General features: G+C 45.5%; 1 protein-coding gene across 1 annotated transcript in view; it reads left to right on the top strand.

The window, feature by feature from the left end:
- The window catches only part of LOC133344157 (MAP kinase-interacting serine/threonine-protein kinase 1-like), a 31,703-nt gene that overhangs the window by 1,451 nt on the left and 17,881 nt on the right, over positions 1 to 12,371 (top strand). Inside the window, exons 2-6 of the mRNA XM_061554161.1 lie at positions 2,775 to 3,068; positions 6,258 to 6,354; positions 8,231 to 8,332; positions 10,016 to 10,113; positions 11,995 to 12,074. Coding sequence (XP_061410145.1) covers positions 3,036 to 3,068; positions 6,258 to 6,354; positions 8,231 to 8,332; positions 10,016 to 10,113; positions 11,995 to 12,074 — 410 coding nt within the window. The 5' untranslated portion in view covers positions 2,775 to 3,035. The remainder of the gene's footprint in view (positions 1 to 2,774; positions 3,069 to 6,257; positions 6,355 to 8,230; positions 8,333 to 10,015; positions 10,114 to 11,994; positions 12,075 to 12,371) is intronic.

The raw sequence follows: 12,371 nt of genomic DNA, 5'->3' as shown, positions 1-12,371 counted from the left end.
AAGTGATTTACAGTATAATCGTAAATCTCGAAAACGAATCTTTTTTAGTAATATTTGTATTACTTTAGAAATAAATGCATGTACATTTTAATTTATATGTTGTTTTTAATTACTTTATGTGAACGAAAATACACAAATTCGCCCGTTTTCTCATTGAAAATAGGTAAATTTCTAAATAGCACTGTACTGGTAATAAAAACAAAGTTTGTGTGGAATAATAGCCATTTTCTATACTTTTAGGCATAACCAATTAAAAAATAACACTTAGTACCCAGGAACAAAAAAGTGTGTTACATAGTGTTACATGTCTACAAAAAAGTGTGTTACATAGTGTTACATGTCTACAAAAAAGTGTGTTACATAGTGTTACATGTCTACAAAAAAGAGGGATATAGACTAGGGAATATTAACCAATTAAAGACGTCATTGACTCAATAAAAATCAGTGGACTTTGGCAGGACACGTTCCTAGAACGGGTGATGACGAGGTGTCAAGAATAATGGAGAGGCAGTCAAGGAAGGAACGTGCTCACGAGAGGGCCACGGAAGAAATGGAGTGATGATGATGATCATATCGACACAAACCCATGCATACAAATGTTGGAGTCTGCATCGAGTGTGTGAATGGCCTATATGATTTTGGTTTAGTCTTTTCATTTGGCATATGACGTCTACTCAAGACGTTAGATTGTAGCTTATCAGTATAAGATTTTGTGCACGTTGTTACGCCTGTTTGTATGCCAGTACATCTGGTTCTACAGTACAGTGGGGTAGTAACATAGACAATAAATTTATAAATATATTATGAATTCCACACATCAATACTTGTGTCTCCAAATAGTTTTGTGGTTTAAAATACGACCTTGCCTCGGGCTGTCGTTAAATGCCCCTTTGCTGTAGATAACCCACACTGAAAAATGTCGGTCACAAAAACACATTTCCTGGTTTTAATACTGTTCTTCAGTACTGTGCTCGTGCTTTTTTTAGGCAATGCAGCAACAATTCATTTTATTTATCTATTTGCCTTTGATCTTGTGTTTTAATGTTTATGTTTGTGCCAATGCTGGATGCGGACCGCCCCACGCCGTGCGTGTTGTTTGATCCACAACCTTTTTGGCACCAGGGACCGGTTTCGTGGAAGACAATTTTTTCACGGACCGGGGGGCGGGCTCATTGGGTCTTTCCCCATTTTCAAAGCAGCTCTCCAGCGACGTTTGTTTTTTACTCATTTTGGCTAGGGATTAGCAGCTTGTGGGCTTACCAAAACTGTGACAAGTGCGCAGTGCAGGAAAGAGGCGCAGATGGAAGTGGTCAGTCATAAAATAATGGGAGAGGGCCACGTGCAGACTCACCGCTCACCTCCTGCTGTGCGGTCGGGTTCCTAACAGGCCGCAGACCGGGGGTTGGGGACCCCTGATCCACATATCAAACACGCTGATCGGTGCCGGTTGGATAAGGCGGGGAGCGGAGACTTTGAACCATTGGTCAATCCAACAACTGCTTTTGCTGCAGTGCTCTCTGCTGACAACGTAACCCCAGAGCAGCCTACAATGCCCGTTATATGCGTGGAGGTCGCCCATCCAGGTTAGCTTCTGGGATTTCATGAGATTGGGTGCATTCCTGATGATTTGGTCATAGGCAATGGGCTCTCGCCGCGTGTAAATAAAAAGTCAAGGTTCAATCTTGATTTGAAGCTTTTGGGACTGCAGGAATCCATACTCTTTGGTTCTTTCGGTAAAGTCACGTGGGTAGAAAATAAAATAAATCACGTTTCGGGCGCAACGCACCTGATGACGGACGCTTGTGTTGCGCCCGAAACGTCGTGATTTATTTTATTTTATACCTACGTGCCTTTACCGAAAGAACCAAAGAGTAAAGGTCACGGTTGATTGATAGGGTGCTTGTACACGAGAGAAATCGATACAGAGGGATGGTGTCACCGTCCTGGTATAATTCACCATTCAATCCATCCAATGGCCTCCGTCTACCATTGGGGCTTGCAATACCAGCGAAATGCATCTATTGTCTGGGAATGATCGTCTACTCTGCCAGGCGGAGGAGGTGGGGGTTCTACAAATGGCATGGCTGAGTTTTTAACATAATGGATGTGGAATTATAATGCAGGGTATAATGTGTAGCCCTTTGTCAATCCACTTATAGATGAATGCCTCCCCATACCGTGTTGATCCTAGGTGTTGATTTGTCATGCTTCACCACTCTGGTCAGCGGTGGGTCGGTGATGGGGGTGGGTCTCCCAGGACCGATTCAAATATAATACTGCGTATGTCACTGATGTTAGCCGTGGGTGGGGGAGGAGAAATTGAACTCAGATCGCCACGTGCATCGTGCAGTGCGATAAACACCGTAGATGTGTATAGTGTGTATTTAAACCCCATCTACCCGCACAGGTTTCTGTTCAACATTTAACCCAAAGACGTTTACGTGCAGAACAAGCTGAAATTGTATAGCCTCCACTGCAGCATATTGCCTGTTTAACACGTAGGCTTTCGTGACCAATAGTATAACATTGTCTCTCAGGCTCCTATATTGGGCACTATAATTTGCGTGTTTTAAACTACACAAGACACACTTTTTGGTTCTTTCGGTAAAGTCACGTAGGTAGAAAAATTAAATACAATTAAAAATAATATATCACGACGTTTCGCTCGCAACACAAGCGGTCGTCTTCAGGCGGAAACAATAATCGCTTGTGTATGGATCCTTGCAGCCACGAAAACTTCAAATCAATAATCGCTTGTGTATGGATTCTTGCAGTCACGAAAGTTTCAAATCAAGAATCGTGACGAGGTCCTCGTGACGGGGATCCCCCATATCCCGAGGTCGCCCTGTGACGTCACACGCGGGGGAGAGAGAGGCGGGGCCACGGAGCGGGCGGAGCCCAGAAGTGGGGCGGGGCTCGGAGGTTAACCCCCCCCCCCCCGACAGCTCCCGATCCTATTGGCCAACGCTCACATCGCGTGCAGCCGGCGGACCAATCGCGCGCGCGTTTAAAAGAGAGCGAGCGCGCGCGCGGCAATGTCCGGAAGCGCTCGCGCGCCCCTCGAACCGGTGGGTACCCCCCCCCTCCCCACAGCCCCCCACCCCCCATTTAACCCCCTTCCCCATGCCCCCCACCCCCTTCCCCATGCCCCCACCCCCCCATTTAACCCCCTTCCCCATGCCCCCCACCCCCCCATTTAACCCCCTTCCCCATGTCCCCCACCCCCTTCCCCATGCCCCCACCCCCCCATTTAACCCCCTTCCCCATGCCCCCCACCCCCCCATTTAACCCCCTTCCCCATGTCCCCCACCCCCCTCCCCACAGCCCCCCACCCCCCATTTCACCCCCTTCCCCATGCCCCCACTACCCTCTTCACCCCCCCCCCCGTGCCCCCACTACCCTCTTCACCCCCCCCCCCGTGCCCCCACTACCCTCTTCACTCCCCCCCCCCCGCGTGTCCCCACTACCCTCTTTACCCCGCTACCCGCCCGTGCCCACACTCCCCTCTCCACGCCCCGTGCCCCCACTACCCTCTTCACCCCCCTACCCCCCCCCCCCGCGTGCCCCCACTACCCTCTTCACCCCCTCCCACTTAACCCCCCCCGTGCCCCCACTCCCCTCTCCACCCCCATAACGGGTGATGACTCCAAAGCACCGGGCGCTTTGCCAGTCTCGTACTCGATAATTAATTAATGCGTGCCGTATTATAATTGTACAATGTTACTACACATCAATACGCATTGCATCTATTGTAGATGTGATCTGTATCAACGAGCCTTTTGTCTAATCGCGCATCATAATCTGTTCACGGTACATACGCACCGTGATTTATCAACTGCTGGATGAAGGCGTCAATGTCATTGATCCGTCCTCTCTTATCGGTTGTGCAATAGTTCACGAAGCGTATTAAACGCCGAAATCATTTAATCGTTCCGTTCTGTTTCCGCGCGTGTTCCGTTTACACGCGTGTTCTGATTATACGCGTGTTCCGTTTACGTGACAACCCCGATACTAATTGGCTGTGAGGGGTGGTGGCAGGTTCAACGACACACATATTTACGCGATCTAACCCAAAAAAAACCTTACGGATGATATTGCTCTCGAAAGCCTCCTCCTGCTGCTACGTGTTAAACAGGAAGCAGTATATTCTTGGTTATTTCGGTAAAGTCAGCGGTATGTTTGAACGTGGCAACACGAGGCTTGGATAAGTGGCTTGGAGACGGGTACGTCCCACGAAACATTTTAATCAATTTGGCCACTTTCTGTCGGTCAAGTCCCAAATATCCACACAACTCTATATCCGCATTAAAGCATAAACCACATTGGATCATCCGTGCAAGACTTATGCCCTCCCCTGTTACTAAACAAACTGACGGATGGATAGAGCCAATGCGTGAACGTATTAATCTCGTTGCAAAGTGTTTAAAAAGGTCGTTAATTGCATTCACAACTGAGCCCCTTAATGACGCCCCCCCCTGAGCATTGGTGTAAAGAGATTACGGTAACTTGGTCTGTGCTTCTGCATTAAGCCATGGCTCTGGAATGTATTTGGGGGGGGCACATTAATTTGACACACTTAATGGTGACAAGCCCCCAGTTGGGAACAGAAGTGGTGTTGGTGTCTGGTCAGCTGCTGCTGCTGCTAAATTTGTCGTCATCGTCACGGTCGGGTTGACGCGTGGCACCGGGCCCTCCACTCCAGCTGTGGAGGCAATACGGCTGTTGCTGATTAGTTATTTCGGTAAAGTCACGTAGACGGGAGATAATAAAATAATAAAAATAAAACATAATAAAATAATACAATTCTCGCGACGTTTCGGCCACAACGCAAGCAGCCGTCCTCAGGTGAAGAACAGGTCTGTCGGAAAGACAGCGTCTGAATGAACACCACCAAACTTGGCAGCGTATATTTAAGCTGGGTTAGGGGAGGAAGAGCGCCTTGACAAAGGAATTTGCATATCAACAGATGAATTTTGCATATTTATGGAAAATGCAGATATGGGATTAGTCACTACTTGTGGAATGCGTAGGAGGGGGCGGGTCTCAAAGTCATATTATGCCCGTGCAGCTTAAATATAGGCTGCCAAGCTTGGTGGTGTTTCATTCAAATGCTGTCTTTCCGACAGACCTGTTCTCCACCTGAGGACGGCTGCTTGCATTGTGGCCGAAACGTCGTGAGAATTGTATTTTATTATGTTTTATTTTTATTATTTTATTATCTCCCTTCTACGTGACTTCACCAAAAGAACCAAGAAGATTAATCCCTGCAGTCACGAAAGCTTTAAATCGAAAAAATGTTGCAGATTAGTTTCATTCAAATCACTTGGACATACTTTTGGAAAAGGTTTACACTTCATGAGTGAATTATGCTTCGTTTGAATTATATTTTAGTCTATCCCCTCCCCCCGTTTCCCTTTAATGTTTTGTTAACATCTGGAATGAAGCACAATATTTCCGTAAATATTTGATCTGTCCATCCGAAATTAAATATTTGGTTTGCATTTTCAGTGAAGTTGTTTTTCTCAATGATGTGTTTATCCAGGTCTCCCTTGAACAGATAATTACGGTCTCATTGGGCTCTGATTTGGTTATACATGAATATATTGATGCATCTAGCTGACACTACAACATGCAGTATGGTCAGATGTGCATTTGAAATTGGACCATATTAAAGGATGGGTATCGATTCTTTGGTCTTTGTCAGCACTTTCCAACTGTTATATGCGTTAGTGCTGTTTGTCCATCCCTTCGTAAAGGGGCGGGAACACTAACTCTCGTGAAGATTATTCCATATCTACCAGTAATATAAAGGGTTTGTTATATGGAAACTACCCTATTGAAAACAAGCCTAATTGACCGTTGCCCATAACTTGAGTACTAAAAATCTAGAGGAAAAAGGATTCACAATCCATGCAAACACATTCCTCTAAGAGGTACCTGTCGGCTTCCATCATACTTATCAACTACTTTTGCAGACATACATATGGTTACGTAGAATGGAAATAATAAAATAAGAAAAAATTCTAAAATAATTCTCACGACGTTTCGGCCACAACGCAAGCAGCCGTCGTGAGAATTATTTTATTGTGTTTTCTTTAAATTATTTTATTATTTCCATTCTACGTGATTTTACCGAAAGAACCAAGAAGATGAATCCCTGCAGTCACGTAAGCTTTAAATCGAAAAAAAATACATACGGTTGTAAAGTGTCACACGATCAATGCGTGGCATCTCTTAAATTGTGTTTCCCCATGTAGATTCAGATCCCCAAGGCCAATGGGCTCAAGTCCTCCATGCTGGGGCCAAGGGATCTGGGACCACTGGAGGGGTCGGAAACCATTCATGCTGGACTTGGTATGAGGCCTTGTCATTCCCCCCGACGACCCTTCCTAGCACCTGACTGATCAGGACATCATCGCGCTCCACTTGGCACCAGACACAACGTGGGAGTTCAGGAATGTGTCTTTTTATGGGGAAAAATTTGTATTTACTGTGTTACTTTCCCCACACCCCCCCCCCCAAAAAAAAGGCTGACAGTTTGACATGTTGATGACAAGACATAATGGATTCAAGAGAAAATTGCATGAATATTTATAATAAGAAACTAGCCACATTGGCTTACATGAATAGTTCATACAGAATGAAAGTGTTTTTTAAAGATGGATGATTTCACTTCACATATGGCACATGCCCAAGATAAATAGCAAACACATTCATAGTTGCTGAGTTGCATTACAGTACGACAGATGTAGATTGTTATCTTTGGAGTGTTCCATTATTTTTTCGGGGGGGGGGGTGCGATGTTTGATTTCTTCTGCAAAGGATCACTATGCCATCTGGACAAACAGCAATGTTATTTGTGTTGCAATTATGATACCTAGATGATAATATATATATTTTTACATGGATGTATGGTAATCGGGGTGGAGCGGTGGCACTGCGGTTAGCGCACTACTGCACTACATACCCGGTGACCTGCATTGTATTACCGGTCGTGGCTACCATCAGTGGCAAATGATTTCTGAGCCAGTCGTGGGCCTAAAATTCAGCAAACTGTGCTGACCTGTGTTGTGAAGTATGGTCACACAACCTCCATGACTGACACATTGTTGGCAGACCTTCATCAAGCTCTGCCTTCACAAAGGGTTGTAAACAATAATGTTCTGGTTAACAAAAATACAACGATGCTTTGAGTCATTGGATTAACCTTTATTCCAAAGCTCATGATACATGCTGTGCGCATAAACCAGTTTTTCGAGACACATGTTGCATGTATCTCATTAGTGTGACCCCTAGAGCCAATAAAATTCAGCACATTGGGCAACAATATTGATTACTCAATCGATTTGTTTACCCTGAATGGCACAATTTCATCTAATCACTTGGCGGGCATAAATGATTACACCTACATTGATATTATCGAAACATGTAATAATTTCCAGTGTGTGGTAATATTAATTATCTATTGTAAATTCATTGACGAGTTACACAACTGCTATGCTGTTCCTTGTTTGTGGTTAATGAGTTAACACCCAGGCTTCCTGCCGACAGTCTGCTGTGTGCAGACATTCCTCTATGGAGCAGTGCTCTTCTTAGATGCTGCACCAGTAGATGGATATGAAATAGTGGTCTTGTTAAACATTCAAGCAAGTATAGTTGACTGTGAGAAGGAAAGAGGCTCTTTGAGAATCGCTATACTTCTCAGGAATTATCGGTAAACTGGGGTTGTAGCAATGGTGTAATGATTAGCGCACAGCACTACAAACTCGGCGATCTAAATTTGATTCCTGGCGGACGGTTGGCATCAGTAGCGAGTGATATTTGAACCAGTCCTGGTCCCCTTTCACCAACATGCGCTGACCCGATGGGGAGACCAGCAATGGACAATAGTCTGTCAATAATAATTGGTTAACAATACAAATTTTACAGTCAGCATTATTTTAATTCCCTTGAAGGGTTTTGTCAACGCATTCGCAAAAAGCTGACTTTACATGCGGCATAAATTCCTCCCAGCTATGTCAGAGACAATTTGGCGGTGAAACATTCAACCCTCTACTCTTGAGGAATCGACGACTGTACCGCACTGGAGGACTTTTGCTCCTATGCCGCTGAGGCCAAACACATGAGCTCAGCTGGGTGCTTTAAAGAGATTCTCGTGTTGCGTTTACACAACGGAGGTTTTTTGCCGTCTTGGGTTTTTTTTTTGTCCCTGCTGGGAACGTTTCTGCAGAAGCGCAAATGGAAAATTCTGCTGATATGACGGACTCAAAGAAGCGCCGCAAAAAGAAAAGGCGGTCGCATTTCAAGGAGGCGCGTAAAGACAGCTTTTCAGGTGAGTCGGAGTTATTGCTTCACAGCTGCCGTTGTTGTATTCATTGGCCAACGGTTGGCGTTACCAGTTGCACGCTTTATTTGTTGACGCTAGGCTCTTACATTTTATAATATTCCAGTGAAACTCGTCTTCTCTGTAATCTGCTTATCCTCGTCTTACAAGTGGCTCAAATTCATCTTTGGAATGGCCTATTAACCACACATTCATTTATCCGATTACCTTGATTTTCGGAATTATTTTTTTCTCTCGAAGATACGGCTTTATCATTTATTGCACTCGTTTCAAAGCAGCTTACGCAACATAACAGCAATACATCACCAGGGCAACAACTAATAAAGACTGTTACAGGCAGTGGCAATTGACGATCAACATACGCACAGCAGGTCACAACAGCCACCGAAAATAAAAGCATCAGCAGAGACCCTCGGAAACACGTGGATGGGGCAGAGGGAGGCCAACCTAGACAAATGTGTCAGCAACGCACCGTGTCAGCAACGCACCCGATCACCACGACCTATCCTCCACTAACCACCAACCCATACCACCTCTACCATGCAGGTCCTTTACCTAATTACCACCAACCTTCCCTACCAACTACTAATCTCCTCCATAATAGAGGTTTTTTTTTGGGTTAGATCACGTAAATATATAAATGTGTCATTAAAACCCGCCACCACCCCACACAGCCAACTAGTAAGGGTTGTCACGTAAACAGAACATGGGCAATTCTTCATTAATACAGCACACTGCCTTTTTGGAGAGCCAAGCCACAACATTTACAATCTGAGTACGACGTTTCGCCAGTAATTACAACTAGCTTCATCAGGCGACAACCAGATTTGTGGAGAAGTCTAATATAGAGGCGTAGATGTGGTGACCACGCTTCTGCGCTCTTGCACAGCAGTAGCCAGACTTTGGTAGAATTTTTTTTACTGCGATGTAAAAGCAGCAGGGCTCCGGAACGGTCACTCTAAACAATTTCTTCCAATTGTGCCCTCGCTATTTTTTTCACGTAACAAATCGGAAATCTCACAGCAGCAATCCCAGTGTGTCAGGGAACAGCCCGTGGAAGAGACATCGACAAAAATTCTTCAAGTGACCTTTTTTTCCCTTCGTAAAGTAGGTTGGTCAAATCAATCGCAAAACCAAATTTAATCCGATGGATTTTTTTGAAGTCATTGGATAACTGAGCTGAGACCACCAATTCTCTATACTTGAGAACCCAGATGAACCATGGTGTAGCTGCCCTGATTCCAGCCCAGAATCTCAGCAGTAACGCCTTGGTGCTGTGACCTATAAGCCACCCAGCCACCCCATTCCTCTCGGCTACACATCACATTTAGCTACACCTATTTGTCCCATTATTTGCCAATAGCAACCTCCACATTCGGGTGGATTAAGTGATTTCCATATACTGCACAGTGTGAGAAATGTATATTTTAAAGACATGTTAATAAGTATATTAAATAAAATGTGATTAATTTTGAGATTTAACTGTGGAATTAAGCATGAAAACAAGGAACTTCCACACATTTGCAAACATTTAAAGTTTGTTGTAATTGCAAAACTGCCCAGTGGTGTTGCGAATGCTGGCAATTGCTGCTTGTGTGCAAACTGCTGCTGGCTTCGGGGAGGATTGATGATGTCCGCTGGGCCTGGCGTGTGACCTTTCTCCGTCCACAGATGTGTACCATGTGACTGGAGAGGTCCTGGGTCAAGGGTCATATGCGCGTGTGGAGTGCTGCGTGTCCCTTCTCAATGGCAAGGAGTTTGCCGCCAAGGTTTGACACTGTTGTCTTCTACCATAACTTAATCATCATCATCATTAACACCAGCAATGATGCATCCACTGCTGGATAAATGCCTATCCAAGTCTTCGCCATTTCTAACAGTCTGGCCATGCAACAATTCACTAAACTCTTTCTCACGAGCTAATTTAAGAGCTCGATCTCCGTGGTGGATATCCAGGGTGTGATTTCCTTATTTGCGTGCCACTCGTTAATTTCACCAACTTACAGACGAGGCTGGTTGCATAGGGAGCCGATTGCTCGCGCAAGTGCGAGTCGGATTCGTTTTACAGCACGCTGTCAAATGGCCTTTTGAAAAGCAATCGGCGAGAAAGGTTTATCATCCGCTGAGGATGGTGTGATGTTTTATTGCCTTTCAGGAGGCAGCTAAAAGGGGTGCCAATCAGTTGCACAAATTCCTGTGCCAGCTGCACTTCCAGACAACACCCGTGGAGAACCTCAATTAACTATTTGATTCCTCTAGCGTTCCTTTTTGTACTCGCGTAGAGTTGTTGGTCACACCCATGACCGTGGACCTTCACATTTTACACGCAGAGCACACCATCTCTGATCGAATGAGACGGGGGTTCTTATCAACAAAATCCAGAGATCTTGGGATCGCATTTGTGCTCGCTACATCCCAACCACCCCCTCATGCTGTTTACTATAATGGCACTTACCCTTTCAACATTTATCACGATACTGGCAGCTGGTGTGAGTTAGTGAAATTGCTGGGTACTCGATAAAAGAACAACATTGTCTTATGACACGTTCAATTCTCTGCTGAATGAAGGCTTCCCAAAGCCATCCTGAGGTGAAACAATCCACGTACCACCTGCACACGAGCTGATGTCATCACTCCATCTCGACAGTTGTTTATTTAGTTATTCTGGAGGAATCCGATGAGCTAGGAAGCTCTTTTTCACAAATGCCCAGTAGGGGCGGGTCCATGAGTTACATCAACTTGACGAAGATAATTACTAAATTATATCTATATGCTAAGACTTCATTAACATTCCACCAAGTGTTGTTGACTAGATCAAGCGTCAAACAAAACAATTATAACTACATGAGCACCGATTTCACCATAACTGGGGTCCACTTACAAATGTAAATGTAGCGCATGTAAATGTTTGCTTTACCTGCCTCGGCTGCCACTCCATCGTTACTCTCGCCCACCGGCCATCATCTCTTCTCGTCACTTTGTCCTGCCCAAGCCCACTTGCTTTTTTAACAGTTTCAAATGTTTTCGAGAATGTGCCAAAGTTTTTATCATTCACGTGTAGTGACATACAACGTCACTACTGTGTCGGGACTGTACGAGCGTAGGGACATATGACGTCACGACTGTGTTGGCTCGGTATGGGCGCTGTAGGCGGGTGTCACGGGGGTCGTGTCAGGCCGTGACGCTCTGCGTGAACCCAACAGGACACGTGACCGGATAAAGGGGGCTAGGGGCCCCAGGGGGGAGCTTGGGGGTAACGTGGTTGGGGGCCCGGACCTTCTCGAAGGATCGAGAAGGGGGGCGTGGCTTGGGGCAGAGCCGGCCACACCGCGGCAGTTATAAGCGGGGTGTGAACAGGGAGCTGGGCTGTTCAACCCTGGGGTGAAGATGCCATCAGCGGTCCTCGAGTCTCCGATCGTCGTTCTTCTTTGTGTAATCCCAAGCATGCCTCCTCACCGAGCTTCTTCACAAGGCACTCCTCAGCTTTTCGTTAATCATCTTCATCAATGTCCGCGTTTCTGATACGTTGTTATCATCACGACTGGTAATAGTGTTGCAGAAATGTTATATTTATTGAATGAACACGCGCACAAAAATGCTGGGTGCCCACCGTTGCATTCATTGCTTTTGATGTCGATGTTGTGGTCCAGATCATCCAGAAGTGTCAAGGACAGAGGCGGGATCGAGTTTTCCGCGAGGTGGAAATGCTCTACCAGTGCCAAGGCCATAGGTAGGTGACTGCTGAATTATTGTTGTTGTTGTTTGTGTTATTGCTGTTGTTTACCCAGGAAAGCCTCGCCGAGTCCATTGTCAGGAGAGTCCTGCTATGTTTTCGCAGCAAGGGGCGATGATTTGTTTCCCAAAACAGTAAATTTGCGACTGATTTCTCATATTTGGACCGTGATGCCAGCACACAATTGCCTCCTTACAAATGACATTACGTTATTTTTAACGCCTCACTGTGAAGCGGACGGTGTTGTAGTACTTATGGTTAATGCGCCCGCAGTGTTAACCAGGGCGGCCTGCC

This window comes from Lethenteron reissneri, chromosome 19 (genome assembly GCF_015708825.2).
Source record: "Lethenteron reissneri isolate LAM-NWPU_2019-01 chromosome 19, ASM1570882v1, whole genome shotgun sequence".
NCBI classification, from domain to species: domain Eukaryota; kingdom Metazoa; phylum Chordata; class Hyperoartia; order Petromyzontiformes; family Petromyzontidae; genus Lethenteron; species Lethenteron reissneri.
The sequence above is the reverse complement of the archived record's forward strand: the minus strand, read 5'-3'. Positions and strand labels throughout refer to the sequence as shown.